The 21,523-nt window shown below is 38.7% G+C and overlaps 1 protein-coding gene across 1 annotated transcript; it reads right to left on the bottom strand.

The window, feature by feature from the left end:
• Nucleotides 1–6,554: 6,554 nt before the first annotated feature.
• Nucleotides 6,555–7,190, bottom strand: LOC142180840 (putative mitochondrial protein AtMg00710). Its single transcript, XM_075252934.1, has 2 exons — nucleotides 6,885–7,190; nucleotides 6,555–6,815 (listed from the first exon to the last, which is right to left on the bottom strand). Exons 1-2 carry the CDS (start codon nucleotides 7,188–7,190, stop codon nucleotides 6,555–6,557), a joined length of 567 nt encoding a protein of 188 aa, XP_075109035.1.
• Between the last annotated feature and the right edge of the window lie 14,333 nt (nucleotides 7,191–21,523).

Below are 21,523 nucleotides of genomic sequence, written 5' to 3'. Positions count from 1 at the left end.
GTCCTGGGTATTGTGCTCTTTATGCCTACCCATTCGCCATCAGCTACTCGTTTCCTCTCCTTCCGCTGGTGGAGGAGTTTTGCCGCTATTACAACATTTGTGCTGCTCAACTTACCACATACGTTTATAAAGTGATCAAAATGCTATCGAAGTTTGCCGAATTGGCCGGGGTTAAGGTCACGGTGCGACACTTGGTGCATCTATTCGTGCCCAGATTCTGTCGAGAAACGAAGTTGAACCTTCGATATCGTGGGGGCAAATGTTTGGTGGTGAAGATGGATTATAAAGGCAGTTGGCAGTTCTGGCTCGACTATTTCTTTGTCAAGACTGAGGCCATTGTGGCTGATGTTGTAGGCTTTCTTGAGGCCTGGAACGCTAGTCGTACTTACTTGTGCTTTTGTTACTACTTTTTTCAAATACTTTGTTCATTCCAAGCTAGTTGAGTAATCTTTCTTCTTCTGCCGCCATTAGTCGACCTCTTTAATTGGTGACACATGTCACCAATTGGGTTAGGCAAGTTCTTCCTTGCACTGTGGGGATTTGTGACTGGCCGAGCTTCTTTCATAAGTTCAAACCTCCCCTTTCCTCGACAAGTAATCTTTTTCTTCTGGTCGTTATCATACTCGTACAGCCACACTCACCTTTTACGCTATATTATTCTAGGTCTGGATAGGGGTGCTACAAGAAGGAACAAGGCGCTTGTGCCCTCGTTCAGGAGGAAAAGGGTTTCCACGCCTTCCATCTTCGCCCCCATTTCGTCTATTGCTCCCTCTCTTATAGAATATATGAGTCCACTAAACTATATAGAGACCAGGTCATCCATGAGTTTCCATTGAGAATGATAATGAAATAGTAAGTAAAATAGAACAGGGAGTTTTTTACGTGAAAAATCCCTGCTCAAGTGGATAAAAAACCACGACCTACACTGGTAGGATTTCAACTTCACTATGAGCAACTTTAGACTACAACCTATGCAATCTAGGAATTAAACTCTTAATCCCTCACTAACTTGTAATACACCTATTACAATCCACTTTGCAATACACCTATTACAAAGACTTTAACTCATGACTAACTCTAGTCACGACATAAACACTAAAGGTTTATGGTTTACAAAGGGTTCCTAAGTAATGCTTCTAGATAAGCAAAGTAGGAATTACAATGAAGAACAATAACAAAGTCACAACTCAACTAAGGACATACAAGATACTAGCTGTAGGAACTGGTCCGTAGTAGTGTTAAGCTTTGTTCTTGATACACTTGAGAATTGAATGCTTGATTGTCAGATGCTTGAATGAATTCTCAAAGTGTTCAAGTAATGTTTTGTTGTAATGTTTAATGTTAATACAACATGGATGACATCACTTGAATGATGTAATCATTTGGTAGGTCAAATGAGAAGTGACTACTGATCTGTGATGCACTGTTTCTGTGTACAGTGTAGGCAATCACTTTCCAGCTGTAGATAGTTGACTTCGTACTACTATCAAGGAAACACAAGGGTATTAGGTCCCTATGTGTTTCTCTATCTTCTAAAGTCATAGCAACTCACATTAGCTGGAGTCCATAAGATTTGAGTTGGGTACCAAGTGTGTCAGGTTCCATATCTGGTTCTTTGACAGTAAGTTTGTTAGATCATCAAAACATAAAGATAAGGTAGTGTAAAACCATCAAGTTCCCTTTTTTTGATGATGACAAACATAGAAATTGATAACATATGTTTAGAGCAAAATGAACCAGATGAAGTAACATGAACTTCACAAGCTTCCTCTAACTTTATACTTTCCCCTTTAATCAGATCCCTGTTTCAATTATACTTTCCCCTTTTGGCATCATTAAAAATACACATGCAAGCAATCAACATAAAGAAGTCTAGCCTAGCTAACTCATGCCACATATTTGCACACAAAATGATAGAAAAGAGAAGTAGAGAAACATAAGCAATAAACAACAAAAGAGGATAGTTTTTATAAAACATAAGCCTTTACCATTACAACAAAGGCAAAATATGGACTGTTATCATCAGGAGCAGTACAAGGAAATTCCATCCACACCATAAAATAAAAACAAAAACAACTGCCATAGTCATCAAAAGCAAAAGAGATAATCCAGAAACTGGTCACTGAAAGGGTTAGCCTAGGGGGCACTAGAAGGAGGGGGCTTAGAAACTGTAGCAAGAGTGTTGAGAACGAGATCAATTCGGGTATTGGTCAACATTTTCTCTACGAGTAGTTTTTCCTTCAGGTTCTCCACTTGTTGCCTGAGATCAACATTTTCTTTTGTCAGACAAGCGATCTCCTCATTTTACCCTAGTGCCCCTTGGGCCTGCTGACTCTCCAGAATGGCATTCCTTGCCTTCAACTTCCTAATCTCTTCAGTAGTACTATTCTAGGCATTGATAAGCTGAGATATTGTTGAAGTGCTTCCTACCACTCCACCTTTTTCAACACATTCACATTCCTCCAAAGTAGTTTGGGAGAAGGTTTGCTTCTTGGTCCCTATCTTAGGTTGTCCCAAAGTCACATCGAAGAACTTGAAGACATGCGTGAGAAGAAATCCATAAGGAAGACCATGATTTCCATCTTTGAAAGTTGCCACCTATTGCATGTGCTCAATCATGATGGCTGACAAGTTTACAGCTTTGAATCCATCTAGTGCTTCCATCAAAAACAAATCAAACTTGGAAGTGATGGACCTTCTCTCAGCACGGGGTAGAAGAACCTTGTTTACCAACTCAAACAATAGCTGATAAACAGGAAGCAAAGCTTTCTTGTGGACCCATTCCCCCCACTGGACTGCGCCTTCCTTCACAATAGCACTCCTAAAATTTGACCCACACACATTCTTGACATAGGACATACCATCAGTACGGACCTTAAGTATGTCCCGAAGCAAAGCAGCATCCAAAATAGTATCAACTCCATTGACCAAAGCACGAATATGATCAGTTTTAACAGGAAAGAGGTCTGCATAAAAACTTTGGACATCATCCTCATAGACTTTGGGAACATCCACCTTGAACAAATGTCCTCACTGTTGAAACTTGACCATGTCTATTATTTGTCTCATATCGGCCATTTCAGAGATTTCTGGGTCAAAAGTACGACCCCACAGAACCTTTTGGTACCTCAGCCTTTCAGACACACTTTCTCGTTTCACTCTCTTTGCAGAATCAGGTTCCCTCACAGTTTCCAACTTTCTTTTCCCAGACTTCACACTTGATTTACCCTTTCCACTTGACTTCACTAAGATATCCTCATCAGATAATGATTGTTCACTCACTACTTGTTTCAACTTGTCACCACTTTTCACTGATTTTGAACTTGGCGTTGCAACACCTTCCTCTCGCTTCTTTTTCTGAGACCTTTTCTCCAAGGAACTTGGTTCCTCTTCTTCTTCCTCATCTACTTCCACTATAGGAATGTTTCTGTCATACACAACCTCTCCATTTTTCACTAGCCTCTTTTTCTTCTTCTTGTTGCTCATTTTACTCTTCTTTAGGGCAGACTCAAAAGCCTTCTTTGCTTGCAAACTAGTAGTAGGTCGCTTAGGATAAGGCTAAGGAGTGGTTACTGCCCTCCTCTCGGCAATGAATGCATCTAGAGCAACATTATCTTGATCTTCTTCATCTCTGGACCTCATAGCAGGAGCCAAAATTTCCAAGGGCTTAACATCAAAGTGAGGAGAAGGAGCAGAGTTGAAACTGACTTGGGAAGAGGATCCTTGACCTATTTCCTTAGGAGAGGGGTCAGGTCCTTCAAGAAGGGTCTCAATAGTTTCTTCTGGTGCAGGGTTTTCAAAGAGCACCATAGTTCCTTCTTCCACTAACGACTGAGTCTATTCCCCCCTGAGACATAGGCATAGTAGAGATTACCCCATACACTATTCCACCAGCAAATTCGGCCAATATGTTTTCTACAGACTCTTTCTCTTGAGATTCCATAGGTGCCACAATCTCCAAAACAGGAGCAACTGTAGACTGATCAATACTATCCTCTGAGACCTTTACTACCTGCGGAACTTTACTTTGTTCTCTATCCATGTATTGTGCAGTGAGAATCTCAGGCGATAAAGACTAAAAGCTATCGAGTTTGGGGGTTTCTAAGTTCTCAACACTTAGAGGGAGAGAGAGGTCTGGCAGAGTGATAGGAGAAATAGAGGGTGAAGGAGAGTCAGGTTTAGGAGTATCCTCTGCAGTGGTGGTTGAAAAGGGGATGGTGAGAGGTGTTTCACTAGAATAGGAAGAATCAAGGGTTTTCTCTGGGGTTTTCTCAACTAAGGAGGGGATTATCGGTTGATCTACAACCATGGTAAGGGAAGAAGTTTGAAAGTTCTGGAGAAGGAATTAAGAGAAGATATGATCGTTCAAAATGATGAGAGGGTTTTAATGGGAGAAGAGACAATTATGAGGGAGAGAGAAACCGGTTCTGAAATTGCAGTAGTTTTGTGGGGAGATGCAATGTTTTAGAGGAAGGTGAGGGGATTTGAATGAAAAGACGTAACATACAGGGTTTGAAAAGGTTGATGACATGGCACTCAATTTTTTGTTTCCTTTTAAGATATGTATGAAAAAGCACAATACTACTCACCTGTGGTACAAGAACCAGGTTCTTGACCAATCTTTAAAAAATTCTCAATCCTCTTTTACCTCTCATATAGTGCTTCTGTAGCTTCTATAATCATCATGTGTGTCTACCTGCAATGGTATTGAAGTGAGTTAGACTTGGCCGGAAAAAACTTTAGCTACTTTACCTAAATATGACATTCTAGCCATATAGAAGGTATTAGGTTCTCAATTAGGCTTTATTAGCCCCATCTCTAGCCTATTTCTCTCAAAATGTTCCCTGCTTAGTGCTTTGGTGAAGATATCTGCAATTTGGTCTTATGTACAATATAACTTCATACAGATAAGCCCCTTCTCCACATTTTCTCTGAGAAAATGATGTCTCACATCAATGTTCTTGGTTTTTTTATGTTGAACCGAATTCTTGGCCATATTAAGTACACTTATGTTATCACATAGAAGAGGCACACAATCAGTGTACACACCAAAATCTTCCAATTGTTGTTTGATCCATAGGAGCTGAGCACAACAGGAAGTTGCAGCAACATATTCTGCTTTAGCTGTTGAAAGAGCAACTGAGTTCTGCTTGCTTGTTCCCCATGAGATGAGATATGATCCTAGAAAGTGAGCCATTCTAGAAGTACTTTTCTTGTCCACAAGATAACCTACATAGTCAGCATCAGCATACCCAATAAGATTAAAATTATCACATGAAGGTTAGTACAGGACCAGGTCATGTGTTCCTTTAAGATATCTCAAAATTCTCTTGGCAGCCTTCAGATGAGATTCCTTGGAATTTGACTAAAACCTTGCACATAGCCCCACATTGAAGACAATATCAAGTCTGCTGGCAGTGTGGTAGAGAATGGACCCAATAATGCCTCTATACATGGTTTGATTCACAGAAGAGCCAGATTCATCCATGTCCAGTCGAGTGGCAGTGGCAATGGGAGTGTCTATAACTTTTGATGCTTCCATATCAAACCTCTTCAGGAGCTCCTTGATGTATTTATGCTGGCAGATGTATGTACCCTTTGTGGACTGCTTCACTTGAAGACCCAAGAAGAAATTCAACTCACCCATCATACTCATTTCAAACTCACTTCCCATGAGTTTTGCAAATTCTTCACACAGTGAATCAGCTGTTGCCCCAAAAATGATATCATCAACATATACATGAATGATGAGCAGGTTCCTCCCTCGTTTCTTCAGGAATAAGGTGGTGTCAATTTTTCCTCTTGTAAAATCATTTTCTAGGAGAAACTTTGACAGTCTTTCATACCAAGCTCGAGGAGCCTGCTTCAACCCATACAGTGCCTTGTCCAATTTAAACACATATTCATGGTGTTCATGACATTCAAAGCCTGGAGGTTACTTTACATAGACTTCTTCCTTAAGGAATCCATTCAGAAATGCACTTTTGACATCCATTTGGAACAGAGTGTATTCCATATATGATGCAAAGGTAATGAGGATTCTGATAGCTTTCATGCGAGCAACTTGAGCAAAGTTCTCATCATAATAAATTCCTTCCTCCTGATTATAGCCTTGAACTACAAGCCTTGCCTTGTTCCTTGTAGTGTTTGCATGTTCATCAAGCTTATTCCTGAATACCCACCTGGTTCCTATAATAGTTCGATCTGAGGGTCTAGGTACCAGGTTCTAGACATTGTTCCTTTCGAACTGATGCAACTCATCTTACATGGCTGTGATCCAGTATATATCTTTTAAGGCTTCCTTGATGTTCTTGGGTTCTATTTGAGAAAGAAAGGTTGAGAAAGTAAGTGAATTTATGGCTTTTGATCTGGTTTGTACTCCTGAATCTAGAGAGGTAATTATGTTGTCAAGAGGATGAGAGCTTTTATGTTTCCAGTTGGTCACTTGAGCCTCATTTGTAGAGGAGCTGGGTCAGTCTGACTGGTTCCCGTGCATTCTTCTCTCAACTTTCTGTGGAGTACTTTGAACTACATCATCCACTCTTTCTCCAGCTTTAGTAGTTGTAATTATGGTAGGGTTCCTCTCTGGCTGATGCGGAAGATATTGCATTGTCTTCACTTGGCTCCTTCACTTGACTCATCATGTATGCCTTTCCATTTGTTATATCAATGACTTCACCTGGAACTAGCAAGGGCTCTCCATCTTGATCATCCTTGTTGATTTTCTCACAAGAGAGATAGGACTCGTCAAAGATTACGTGTACACTTTCCTCAACACAATAAGTCCGCTTATTGTATATCTTGTAGGCTTTACTCTGAGAAGAGTACCCCAAAAAGATTCCTTCATTACTTTTGGCATCAAATTTTCCAAGCTAATCCTTTACATTGTTGAGAACATAACATTTACACCCAAATATTCTTAAGTGAGTCAGCTTGGGCTTCCTTCCATTCAGCAAATCATAGGGAGTTTTGTTCAAGAGAGACCTGATCATGCACCTGTTCACCAAGTAGTAGGCAGTGTTGATAGCTTCAGCCTTGAAGTTCTTAGCAATCCCACTATCAATCAGCATTGTTCTTGCTATTTCCTCAAGGGTTCTGTTCTTTCTTTCCACAACTCCATTTTGCTGTGGAGTTCTTGGGGTTGAGAAATTATGAGTGATGCAATTCTCGTTATAGAATTCATCAAACATAGCATTGTCAAACTCAGTTTCATAATCTGATCTAATTCACGCTACTCTTGATTCCATCTTCACTTGAATTTTTTTCATAAAAGCTACGAAAACTTCAAAGGTTTCATATTTTGTTCTAAGGAACAGAGTCCAAGTGAATCTGGAGTAGTCATACACTATTACAAAGATATATCTTTTTCCTCCTCTACTTTACACTCTCATAGGACCACATAGATCTATATGAAGGATATCACGTGGTTTTGAGGTGCTGACATCCTTCTTTGGCTTGAATGAGGATTTCACATGCTTTCCTCTAGTGCAGACATCACAGACTTTGTGTTCTTTGAACTTTGACATGGGCAGATCACGAACCAGGTCCTTCTGAATAAGCTTTTTCAGTAGAGAGAAGCTTGCATGCCCCAGTCTTTTATGCCACAGTTCAGCATCATCATCAACTGCTTTCAAGCAACTCAGATCACCACTTTGTAGAGACTCAAAATCAGCAACGTATATATTCTTGTAACTTTTGGCCACAAGTACCACTTTACCAGTTACTAGATTTGTAACTGTGCATATTTTGGACGAGAATTCCACCTTGTTTCCTTTATCACATATAAGGGAGACACTCAAGAGACTGTACTTAAGGCCATTGACATAGTACACATTCTCAATTGAGTGAGTGAGTGAGTGACTTTCCAATTTTTCTAACACCAAGAATGTACCCATTTTTCCCATTTTCAAAGGATACACTCCCTCCTTGTAGGGCTTTTAGTGAAAGAAAGTCCATGGTATTTCCAGTCATGTGCTTTGAGCATCCACTGTTCATGAACCATTGTTGACTGCTTCTTTTCACTGTTCCCTGCACAAGAAAATCAAGGGTTAGATTTAGGAACCCAAGCAAGTTTGGGTCCCTTGTAATAAGCAAGAGGATGAATAAGTGCTCTTTTAGTCCATGCAGGTAACATGAGCTTTTTATGAGTGGCACCTGGTCCTCTTTTAGCAGTTACTCTTTCAGCAAAAACATTGTTCTTCTGAAAAGACTGAACCCTGGCTTGGCAATTTTCTTTGAAATGCACATTATTCCCACAGTGGGTACACAACCACTTATCAGGTACAGTTACATACTTGCTATGAAAGTGGTAAGGAGTTCTCTCTTTTTGAAATCCTATTCCCTGCCTGTTTCTACCATTATTAACATACATGGTAGTAATAGCATCCGAGGACCAGGTCCACTCAAGGGACTTCTCAAGATCATTTTTTACCCTTTCCAATTCTGCTTGGAGTTGTCTATTTTTCTCAAGTTCAGCACATAAACTAGTTTTCATAGCATTCAACTCATTTTCAAGCTTAATGTGTGCCTCACTAGCTACTTCTTTTCCCTTTTTAGCATTTCCAGGCCTACACTCAGCTGTGAGTCCCTCTATTGTTTCATTTACCTCTACAATCACTACTAAGAGGTTATCTCTCTCCTGCTCAATAACAGTCACTTTCTCCACTGAGGCATCCTTTTCTTTACTGAAATTTCCAATGGTTTCTTTTAAGTCAACTAATACTACCATCAGATCATCTCTTTCGTTTTCTACACTAGTGATTTTCTCAATTAGAACCTTCTTTTCATTTTTCAGATTATCTATAGTTTCCTTCAAATCAACTACACAGACTACCAAGTCATCTCTAGTTTGCTCATCATCTCCTAATTCTATGGTCAAGGTATCCTTATCAGCTACAAGACTATGATAGGCATCTTAATACATTTGCTAATGACATGAGTTTCTTAGGATAGTAGGATTTCAGATTTCTTTGAACATCCCTGAAGTTTACCTCATCATTGTCATCATTTTCATTATTGTTTGATTGAGCCGTCAAAGCAAATATTGAATAATATTCATTTTCTTCACTTTCAACTGCCATCATAGAATTATCACCTGCATCAATTTCATCTTTAGACTCATTGGAGGAATCTCCCCATTCTTCAAGAGTTTGCTTCACAACATTGTCATCGACATTCTTTCTCTTGAAGCATTTGTTCGGAACCGGGTTCCTCTTATCTACTTTATCAAAGTTGTACTTGAATTGTTCTTGCATCAGGAGAGTGCGATCTTTGATAAAATGCCCTCGCTTTCCACATTTATAACAAAGGTCATAATTCTTTGGTCTGCTGGAACTGCCTCTCTTTGGTATCCCTCTATTCCTTTTGACCATTTCCTTAGGTAATCCATGTCACAGTCCTTCTCACTTGAGTCATTACTTTCAGCTTTGAGTACCAGGTTCTTTTCCTTCTTTGGTCCTCTTCTTTCACTATCCTTCTTCTTCTTCATTTCATAAGTTTTAAGATTTCCAACTAGCTCATCTATAGTTAGGGCCTGCAGATCCTTTGCTTCAGTAATGGCATTCACTTTACTCTCCCATGACCTAGGCAAGGCATTAAGAATTTTCCTCACGAGCATGTTCCGAGGAATGATTTCACCGAGCGAGTGTAGCTCATTTATGATGGAAGTGAATCTTGTGTGCATGTCTTAAATAGATTCACCGTCTTTCATCCTAAAGAGCTCATACTCAGTGGTGAGCATATCAATCTTAAATTGCTTTACTTGAGTCGTTCCCTCATGTGCTATTTGCAAAGCTTCCCATATTTCCTTGGCAGATTGACAAGTCGATATCTTGTTGTATTCATCAGGTCCTATTCCACACACTAAAATTTTCTATGCACGAAAGTTTTTCTCTACAGCTTTCCTATCTGTATCGTTGTATTCCTTCCTGGTTTTTGGAATCAATGGAGGTTCTCCGACCTTCTTTGTTGGGACATAATGACCATCACATATAACATCCCACAACTCAGAATCTTCTACCATGATAACTTCATACATTCTTCTCTTCCAACACCTATAGTATTGCCCATTGAATCTGGGTGGTCTATACATAGACTGACCTTCTTCAAAATTTGGTATAACAGCCACAAGGATCCTTCCTAGGTCTACCAAACTATATAGAGACCAGGTCCTCTATGAGTTTCCACTGAGAATACTAATAAAATAGTAAGTAAAATAGAACATAGAGTTTTTTACGTGGAAAAATCCCTGCTCAAGGGGATAAAAAATCACGACCTACACTGGTAGGATTTCAACTTCACTATGAGCAACTTTAGATTACAACCTATGCAATCTAGAAATTAAACTCTTAATCCCTCACTAACTTATAATACACCTATTACAAGCCACTTTGATATGCACCTATTACAAAGACTTTAACTGATGACTAACTCTAGTCACGACACAAACACTAAAGGTATATGGTTTACAAAGGGTTCCTGAGTAACACTTCTAGATAAGCAAAGTAGGAATTACAATGAAGAACAATTACAAAGTTACAACTCAACTAAGGACATACAAGATATTAGCTGTAGGAACTTGTCCGTAGTAGTGTTAAACTTTGTTCTTGATGCACTAGAGAATTGAATGCTTGATTGTTAGATGCTTGAATGCTTGAATGCTTGAATGAATTATCAAAGTGTTCAAGTGATGTTTTGTTGTAATGTTTAATGTTAATACAACATGGATGACATCACTTGAATGATGTGATCACTTGGTGGGTCAAATGAGAAGTGACTGCTAAACTGTGCTGCACTGTTTGTGTACAGTGCAGGCAGTCACTTTCTAGCTGTAGACAGTTGACTTTGTACTGCTGTCAGGGAAACACAAGGGTATCAGGTCCCTGTGTTGATTCTCTATCTTCTAAAGTTATAGCAACTTACATTAGTTGGAGTCCGTAAGATTTGAGTTGGGTACCAAGTATGTCAGGTTCCTTATCTGGTTCTTTGACAGTAAGTTTGTTAGATCATCAAAACATAAAGCTATGGCACTGTAAATTAATAACTCTCCTCCATTATTTTCACTCATCGAAAAAGTTGATTGGAGACCTGAGGTACTGCAAAAGGAAAGCCGTGGACGTAGGAGGAGGAGTTCCCTCGGTCATCGACTCATTGGATAGTGAGATCGTGATACGGGAGACAACAATGATACATATTGGGGATGATACTGGGGCGGTCCTTTGAGTCCCATCAGTTAGAAGAGACCAATGTGGGTGTGCTTTCGCATCCCGAGGAGGAGAATCTTGCGGAGGGACATTTGGTGATAGCTTCTCACTATTAAGCAAGAGGAACTGGTGTTTCTCTTGCTGACGTGGACAAAAGGAAAGGTGTTGTTGACGAGGGTGACAAATCGGGTTCTGACATGGACCTTGATAATCGATGAGGGGCTCACTCAGATCGAAGTGAGAATGGAGGGGGTTCAAGGACTATTATTATTCCCATAGATCGTGATCTACTGAGAAATACGGAAGAGGTGTTCCTGCTCTCGGTCCTCTCTGCTCCGACGCCGAGCATATGACCCTCAAGGAACTGTCTGATATACCTTGTCAAAGAACATTGTCGGCCTTGCCCTCAGGGTATCACTACAAAAAAATAGGTGATTTGCGATTGAAAATTTGCGACCGAAAAAATCAGTCGCAAATTCGCGACTAATTTGGTCGGATTTTTCATAAATAACATTTGTTATTTTTTTTAATTCTTTCGACTATTTTTACGATAATATTTGTCGCAACGTTTGGCGCAAAAATCCAGGATAAAAAATTGCGACAAATTCAATAAAAAAGTAAAAGTTAAACAATTTTATTTGACCATTTGCATCCGTTTCGGTTGCAAATTTTTTTAAACTTTGATCAAATTATTTTTTTAAAGTTGCAACTGAAACAGTCGCTAGTTTTGCGACGAAATCAGTCGCAGATTCTTTTTGAAACCCCAGCCTCACCCCCATTTCATTCTTCTTCTCTTTTCTTTCTTTCTTCTCTCTTCTTCCTCCAATGAAAGCCCAGATCCTCCAGCCCGCTGCTCGCCGAAAAAGGTATGTGACTTCTTCCCTCTTCTTCCCCAATCCTCCTTTTTGTTAAACCCATCCCCTATGTCCGCCCATTCCCTCACCCCTTCATTTTATCCAACTTCTCCCCCCTCCTTCTCCATTGTCCCTATCTTGTTATAGAAGACTATAATATTTTAGAATTAATTAGGAGTCTAAATTTTTTGTTGAAAATCACATTAGGAATCCATAAAAAATCACATTTCGAGAATTTACATTTGAAATATTGCCTTTAGGTTTTAGATACTTTTTAGTTCTCTAATTGAATTAAATTTGATATTAATTTAGAATTTTCATAGACGTTTATTTAGAATTGCCATGGATTTAATTTTAGAATTGCCATAGATGTAATAATATTTAAGCTTGAAACTAAATCCACTTTTGAAATTGAGGTTAGTACCTATATGTGGTTTTAATAATTCCAAAGTTTATGTATATGTGAAATTGTTAACCTTAGAGAAGAATAATTAGGAATTGTACTAATTAAGTAGTTATAATTTAAAGCCTTAGTTTTAAGTTTAAGAAGTTAAGCTTATTATCGTTTCATAATTTATTAAATGGACTAATATTAAATTTAAAACTTAATATTGCTACATTAAAAGGAATTTTTAGATTTGAGAAATTATTGTACCTATGTCAACTTTATGAACATATAAGAAGCTATTTAAATTTAATTTATATTTTGAAAGATTTATATAACAAAGAACAGGGATAAATGTAATATTTCGAGTGTTAATGAATTTTAATTTAATAGAATATAATACTTTAAAAAATGAACCTTCGAATTGGCGTAACCTATTAATTACTTTAAATAAACTAAAAAAATTTAAATATCTTATAAGTTTCAAGATTTTTTGTTTGTGTAGATGGCATTTACGCATCGTAGGTGGATGTATAATAGGAATTATCCTAACCGTGTAGGGTTAAGACATGAATTTAAAGAAGGGGTTGCAGGATTTATTGCTAAGGTAAGGACATTTGATGATTTTCGTATTGAAGGAACGATTAGATGGCTTTGTGTGAAATGCAAGTGTGTTAAGTTATTGCGAGAAGATGTTTTTACATGTCATCTTTTTTGAAAAGGGATTTATGGAAAACTATTATGTATAGACTGCTCTTGGGGAGAATTTTGATAGTGTAAATGATGGTGATTTTCATAATTCTTTTGGTGGTGAGAAGGGAAGTCCCGTAGTAGATAATAATGTCGAAAATACTAGATTCAATGACATGATGAGGGATGCATTTTAGATGTTCCCGGAAGCTCAATCTGAACCAAATGATGAGGCTAAAAAGTTTTTCAAAGATTTAGAGGAAGCTATTTGTCTGTTGTATAAAGGCTCAATGCATTCCAAGTTGTTTGTTGTTGTTCTATTACTTTAGATTAAGTTGGATAGTTCTATTTCTCAATCGGGCATGAATTTTGTAATTGGGCTTATGAATAAACTTAATCAATGTAACATTGTGATAGGTTTTAAATGTCCTTGCCTTATGTGTTGATGATCTAACAAACTTAGTGTTAAGAACCAGATAGGGAACCTGACCTACTTGGACTATACTGCAAGTTTAACGGATTCTAGCTAAATGTGAACAACTACAGCTTCAGGAGATAGGAAACCAAACAAGGACCTGATACCTTTGTGGTTCCCTCATAGTTGTACAAAGTCAATTGGACACAGCTGGAAACAAGGCGACCGCCTGTACTGCTTCTGCCACACTGCACTGTTTCCAGCACCCACTCATTCCTTGACCAACTAAAGTGCTCACATCATATAGAGTGATGTGATCACGGTATACTAACAATGAGTTTATATTGAAACATCACTTGAATGTTCAGTTTCTCATTCAAGCCTTTTGCAAAAACAAAGAAATCAATTCTCACGAGCTTGAAGAACAAAGTTGAACGCTACTATGGACCAGTTCCTAAAGTCAATATTCTGTTGTCCTTAGTTGAGTTGTAACTTTGTTATTGTACTTATCGTATCTCCTAAATTGCGTAGTTAGAAGCATTGATTAGGAATCTTCTTGTAAAATCCGTAAAATCTTTGAGTTTATGTTGTGACTAGGTTTAGTCATAAGCAAAAGCCCTTGTAACTGTAGAGTATAAAAATGGCTTGTGGTCAGAGCATCACAAGTTAGTGAAAGTCTTTGTAACTAGGGAGTCACAAAGTGGCTTGTGGTAAGAGTACCACAAGTTAGTTGAGTTGAATTTTTGTAATGAAGTCATTACAAAGTGGTTTGTAATAGGTTTTTATAAGTTAGTGAAGTTGAAAGTCTACTGATGTAGGTCATGGTTTTTGGTCCCCTTCTGTGGGATTTTTACTTGTCTCATTTACTTACAGTTTATTAGCATTCTCAACAGAATCTCGTAGAGGACCAGGTACTCTACTATTTGGTGGACTTATACAAACTAACAATTGGTATCAGAGCGGGTTCCTCCTATTAAGCTAACACCTAGGAAGGATTCTTATGGCTGCTTCACCAAATTTTGAACAAGGTCAATCTACATACCGACCACCCAGGTTTATTGGACAATACTATGGGTGGTGGAAAACAAGAATGCATGATTTTATCATGGCTGAGGATTCTGAGTTATGCGATATCATATGTGATGGTACTTATGTTCCAACAAAGGTACTGGAAGAACTCCCATTTTCTATGTCAAAAACTAGTAAAGAATACACTGACATAGACAGGAAAGCTATGGAGAAGAATTTTCGTGCCAAGAAGATTCTAGTGTGTGGAATAGGACCTGAAGAATATAATAGAATTTCTGCTTGCGACACTGCTAAAGAGATATGAGAATCTTTACAAATAGCTCATAAGGGAACTACCCAAGTAAAATAGTCTAACATCGATATATTCACTACAGAGTATGAATTCTTCTGGATGAAGGACGATGAATCAATTAAAGATATGCACACAAGATTCACTTTCATCATAAATGAGTTACACTCATTTGGCGAAACCATTCCTAGAAACAAGCTAGTGAGGAAAATCTTCAGTATTCTACCTAGCCCATGGGAAAGCAAAGTGAATGTCATTACTGAATCAAAGGATTTGCAGAGTTGACCACAGAAGAGCTTATTGGAAATCTGAAGGCCTACGAGATGAAGAGGAAGATAGACAGTGAAAGAAGAGAACCAAAGAAAGAAAAGAACCTGGTACTCAAAGCTGATAGCAATGACTCAAGTGATGAAGACGTTGACATGACTTACTTAACCAAAAGTTTTCAGAAGATGGTCAGAAGAAATGGAGAGATGCTAAAAAGGGGCAGCTCTAGCAAACCAAAAAACTATGATCTCTGTCATAATTGTGGAAAGCCTGGACACTTCATCAAAGACTGTCCTCTCTTGAGGCAAGAATTCTTCAAGAACAACACTGGAAAAGCAGCTAAGAGGAACCCGGTTCCTTTCAAGGACTTCAAAAGAAAACGATCTGCTGATAATGTGATGAAACAGGCTCTTGTAGCATGGGGAGATTCCTCTGGTGAGTTTGAAGATGAAACTGATACTGATGATAGCTCCATGATGGTAATTGAAGGAGAGAAAAATGAATATGACTCAACATTTGCTTTGATGGTCAAATCAGATGATGAAGACTATGACAACAAGGAGGTAAATTTCAGGGATGTTCAGAGAAATCTAAAATCCTACTCTCCCAAGAAATTCATGTCTTTAGCTAGTGTATTGATTGATGCCTATCATAGTTTTGTGGAGGATAGGGATTCCTTGACCATAGAACTAAGAGAAGCTGAACAAACTAGAGATGACTTAGTGGCTATAGTTATTGACCATATGGAAACCATTGAAAAATTCAAAAAAGATAGAAATGATTTCTTGGAAGTAATTGCAGACCTAAGGGAAATAATAGAGAGACCGGGGACTAAGTCAAAAACTGAAAATTCTGGAAAAGAAAAGAGATAGCCATTGTGGAACACATTAGGCTTAAAAATGAGTTGAAAGCTGTGAGAACTAGGATGTGTGCTGAAATTGAGAAAAACAAGAACCTCCAAACTAATCTGGAAAGAGTAAAAAATGATCGTGAAAAGTTCCTAAAATGGACATGGTCCTCAAAAGCTATCACTGCCGTATACACTAATAATGGTGAAAACAGGTACGGAATAGGGTTCCAAAGGGAGAAAACTCCTCAAAACCCTCACAGCAAGTACGTCACTATTTCTGATAATTGGCTCAGTACCCACTGTGGGAACAATTGGAATGTTAAAGAAAATTGCTAGGCTAGGGTTCAGTCTGTTTAGAAAAACAAAATGTTTGCTGAGAAGATGACTATAAAAGAGGGACTAGGTTCCACTCACAAAAAACGCACATTACCTGCATGGACTAAAAGAGCTCTTATTCATCCTCTTGCCTACTACAAGGGACCCAAACTTGCTTGGGTTCCTAAAACTAACTCCTGACCTTCTTGTGCAGGGAACAGTGAAAGGAAACAGTCAACAATGGTCCATGGATAGTGGGTGTTCAAAGCACATGACTGGGATACCATGGACTTTCTTTCACTAAAAGCCCAACAAGGAGGGAGTGTATCCTTTGGCAATGGAAAAAAGGGATACATTCTTGGAGTTGGAAAAGTCGGGAAGTCACTCACTCATTCTATTGAAAATGTGTACTATGTCGATGGCCTTAAGTACAATCTTTTGAGTGTCTCTCAAATCTGCGATAAGGGAAACAAGGTGGAATTCTTGTCCAAGATATGTACAATTACTGATCTGGTAACTAGTGAAATGGTACTTGTGGCCAAGAGATACAAAAACATCTATGTTGCTGATTTTGAGTCCTTACAAAGTGGTGATCTAAGTTGTCTAAAAGCTGTTGATGATGATGCTGAACTGTGGCACAAAGACTACGGCACACAAGCTTTTATCTTCTGAACAAACTAATTCAGAAGGACCTGGTCCATGGTCTGCCCATGTCAAAATTCAAGGTGCAAAAAATTTGTGATGCTTGTGTTAAGAGAAAACATGTGAAGTCCTTTTTTAAGTCTAAAAGGGATGTGAGCACTTCAAAGCCACTAGAGCTTTTGCATATGGACCTGTGTGGTCCCATGAGAGTGCAAAACAAAGAAGGAAAAAGATACATCTTTGTGATAGTGGATGACTACTCCAGATTCACATGGACTCTATTTCTTAGAACTAAAGATGAAACCTTTGAAATATTTGTGGCCTTTGTGAAGAAAATCCAGGTGAAGATGGATTCTAGAGTGGCATGCATTAGGACAGATCATGGAACAAAATGATAATGCCAAATTTGATGAGTTCTGCAATGAAAATGGCATAACCCACAACTTCTCAGCTCCTAGAACTCCCCAGCAAAATGGAGTAGTGGAAAGGAAGAACATAACTCTAGAAGAGATGGCAAGAACAATGTTAATCGACAGTGGAATTGCAAAGAACTTCTAGGTTGAAGCAGTCAACACTGCCTGCTACTTGTTGAACAGGTGCATGATCAGATCCCTGCTGAACAAACCCCATATGAGTTGCTGAATGGAAGGAAACCCAAGTTGAATCACCTAAGAACATTTGGGTGCAAATGCTATGTTCTCAATAATGGAAAGGATCAGCTTGGTAAATTCGATGCGAAGAGTGATGAAGGAATATTTCTGGGCCACTCTTCTTAAAGCAAAACGTACAAGATATATAATAAGCGGACTCAATGTATTGAGGAAAATGTTCATGTTATTTTTGATGAGTCTTATTCATCCTGTGAGAAGAGTGCTGAAGAAGATCAAGATGGAGAACCTTTACTAGTTCCCGGTGAAGTCATTGACATGACAAATGGAAAGGCAGACATGATGAGCCAAGTAAAAGACCTGAGTGAAAACAACACTGCCTCATCTTCAATGGAACCGGGTACTTCAATTACAATCACTGAAGCTAAAGAAAGAGTGGTTGATGCAGTTCAGGGTACTCCACTAGCACCTGAGAGAACACAGGAAAACCAGTTAAATGTACCCACGTTCTCTCTAAATGAACCTCAGACGTCTAACTGGAGACACAAAAGCTCTCATCCTCTTGACAACATAATTACTCCTTTAGATTCCGGAGTATAAACCAAGTCAAAAGCCAGAAATTCACTTTCCTTCTAAGCTTTTCTCTCCCAGATAGAACCCAAGAATATCAAGGAAGCATTGAAAGATGCAGATTGGATTACAGCCATGCAAGACGAGTTACATTAGTTTGAAAGGAACAATGTTTGGCACCTGGTACACAGACCCTCAGATCGAACCATTATAGAAACCAGGTGGGTATTCAGAAACAAGCTTGATGAACATGGAATTACCACAAGGAACAAGGGCAGGCTAGTGGTTCAAGGCTACAATCAGGAGGTAGGGATTGACTATGATGAAACGTTTGCTCCGGTCGCTTGCATGGAAGCTATTAGAATTCTAATCGCTTTTGTATCTCATATGGAATTCACCTTGTTCCAAATGGATATCAAAAGTGCATTTTTGAATGGACTTCTTAAGGAAGAAGTCTATGTGAAGCAACATCCAGGGTTTGAATGTCATGAACACCCTGAATTTAAACTGGACAAAGCATTGTATGGGCTGAAGCAAGCTACTCGAGCTTGGTATGAAAGGCTGTCAAAATTCCTCTTGGAAAATAGATTTAAAAGAGGGAAAATTGAAAACACCCCGTTCCTAAAGAAACGGGGAAGTAACCTGCTCATTGTTTAGGTTTATGTTGATGGTATTATTTTTGGGGCAACAGCTGATTCACTGTGTGAAGAATTTGCAAAACTCACGGGAAGTGAGTTTGAAATGAGTATGATGGGGGAACTGAACTTCTTCTTGGGTCTTCAAATAAAATAGTCCTCAAAGGGTACATTCATTTGTCAGTAAAAATATATCAGGGATCTCTTGAAGAGGTTTTATATGGAAGAATCAAAGGTGATAGACACTCCTATTGCTACGGCCACTCGACTGGACATGGATGAAGCTGGGTCTCCTATGAATCAAACCATGTATAGAGGCATTATTGGGTCTTTTCTCTATCTTACTGCAAGTAGACCTGATATTATCTTCAGTGTGGGGTTATGTGCAAGATTTCAATCAAATCCCAAGGAATCTCACTTGAAGGCAACCAAAAAAATTCTAAGATATCTTAAAGGAACACAAGACCTGGTCCTTTTTTATCCCTCAGGTGACAGCTTTAATCTTATTGGATATGTTGATGCAGGGTATCTTGTGGACTGGATAAGTACTTCTGGAATGGCTCACTTCCTAGGTTCATGTCTCATCTCTTAGGGCACAAGGAAGCAAAACTCAGTGCCTCTTTCAACAGCTGAAACAAAATATGTAGCCACAACATCCTGCTGTGCACAACTTTTGTGGATCAAACAGCAACTGGAGGACTTTGGGGTACACACTGAGAGTGTGCCCCTTCTATGTGATAACACAAGTGCACTCAACATGGCCAAGAATCCAGTTTAACATAAAAGGACCAAGCATATTGATGTGAGGCATCACTTTCTGATGGACAATGTGGAGAAAGGATTGATATGCATGAAGTTCTATAGCAAAGACGATCAAATTGCAGACATCTTTACCAAGGCATTAAGTAAGGAACATTTTGAAAGAAATAGAGTGAAGTTGGGTCTTTTAAGGCCCAATTGAGAACCTGATTCCTCAATATTTGGCTATGAAAATCATCTTCAAGAAAAATTGGCTAAAAGTGTTTTCTAGCCCTGTCTAACTCACTTCAATACCATTGTAGGTAAACACGCATGATGCGTATAGAAGTTGTAGATGCAGTGCATGGATGATAAACGAGGATTAATATTTTCAAATAACAGGTCACGAACCTAGTTCTTGTACCAAAGGTTAGTAGTTATGTGCATTATTTAATACACGTCTTAAAAAGTTACAAAACACAACTGCCCTATTGTTGGCCCAAGAACAGGTGAAGTTTTGAAGATTTACAAATGAACTCAGACATGGACCAGGACCATCTTGTAAAGAACAGTCATGATCAACCTGTACTTGTGAGATGCACGTGAAGGAGATAAGCCTAACAGATCAAGCTGCAATATCTCATGATCTGATCGAGAAGGTTGCATATTGGATAAGTAGAGGAAGACTCCTTACATGAAGAGAACACGGTTTAGGATGAAGATAGTTTTAGAGTTTGAGATTATCATGAACTCTTCTATGATAGAAGAGTAGCAATTGAATCCCACTTAAACTCTAATTACTAACCTATTAAACGTCAGTGTTGTTCTCTTTTACAGGTAATGCGCATAAGCAGAAGTTAAACTAAAATTGAGAGCAAAAGAGCAAGGCGATTTTGCAAGCAATTTATGTGTGATTTGAGTGTGCAATCCTGAAGCTACTTGAACAAGATAGAAGAACCAGTTCCATTGTGTCTATCTTTTATTCTAGTTCAATTGTAGTAGATGATTTAATATTGCACCTTTCAGCTTTCATAGATCCAATTGTATCAGGTATCTAGAGTGTTCAAGTTAGAGTTAACTTGAAGTTGTTGCAATAGTTGAGGCTATGTGCCACAATGAGATTAAAGTTAATCCTTAGGTTTACAAAGAGTTTTTGTAAATGCTATTTTGGCTCAGTGATGTTAGTGGAAGTTTAGGAAAATCGTACTGAGTAGTAGGTCGTGAATTTTTTCACCTTTTGAGCCAGTGTTTTCCACGTAAAAATCTCGGTGTTATTTATTTTCTGTATTTATTATTCTGCAAATAGTAGTAGTGGGAACACCTAGAAGGACCAGGTCCTTCCATAGTTAAGTTAAAAGAAAATTGGGTACCACACAAGTCACCCCCCTCCTGGGTGGTATTGACACTTAAAACATCAATTAGTATCATAGCGGGTTATCCTTGAGGAGGCTAACACCTTAGGAAAAGATCAAAATGAGTGCACCACCTGGAAACTAGAAAGGGCAATCCATTGCTAGGCCTTCACTCTTTAATGGTCAGTACTATTCTTAGTGGAAGAACAGGATGAGTGATCATATCATAGGAGAAGACTATGAACTCTGGGACATAGTCACTGATGGTCCCCTGGAGGAGTGGATGTGCCAAAGACAAGAGCTGACTGCACTACTGAAGACTTGAAGAAACGGGAGAAGAATGCCAAGGCAAAGAAATGGCTTGGTGTGGACTGGGTCCAGACGGGTACAGCAGGATTCAAAGCAGTACCACCGCCAAGGAAATATGGGACACTTTACAAGTGGCTCATGAAATAACTCCTCAAGTAAAGAGATCAAGAGGAACACTGTTATATTCTCAATATGAGAATTTCACTATTAAAGAAGGAGAATCTATCCAGGTGATGTACACAAGGTTCACAACACTAACAAATGAACTTAAATCTCTTGGGAGAATTATCCTTGAAGAAGACAAGGTTGAGAAAATCTTGACAAGAGTCTTACCATTGACTTGGGAAAGCAGAATCACTACTATTCAGGAATCA

This window comes from Nicotiana tabacum, chromosome 5, assembly GCF_000715075.1.
Source record: "Nicotiana tabacum cultivar K326 chromosome 5, ASM71507v2, whole genome shotgun sequence".
Lineage (NCBI taxonomy): Eukaryota > Viridiplantae > Streptophyta > Magnoliopsida > Solanales > Solanaceae > Nicotiana > Nicotiana tabacum.
This window is presented reverse-complemented; position numbering and strand designations above follow the sequence as displayed.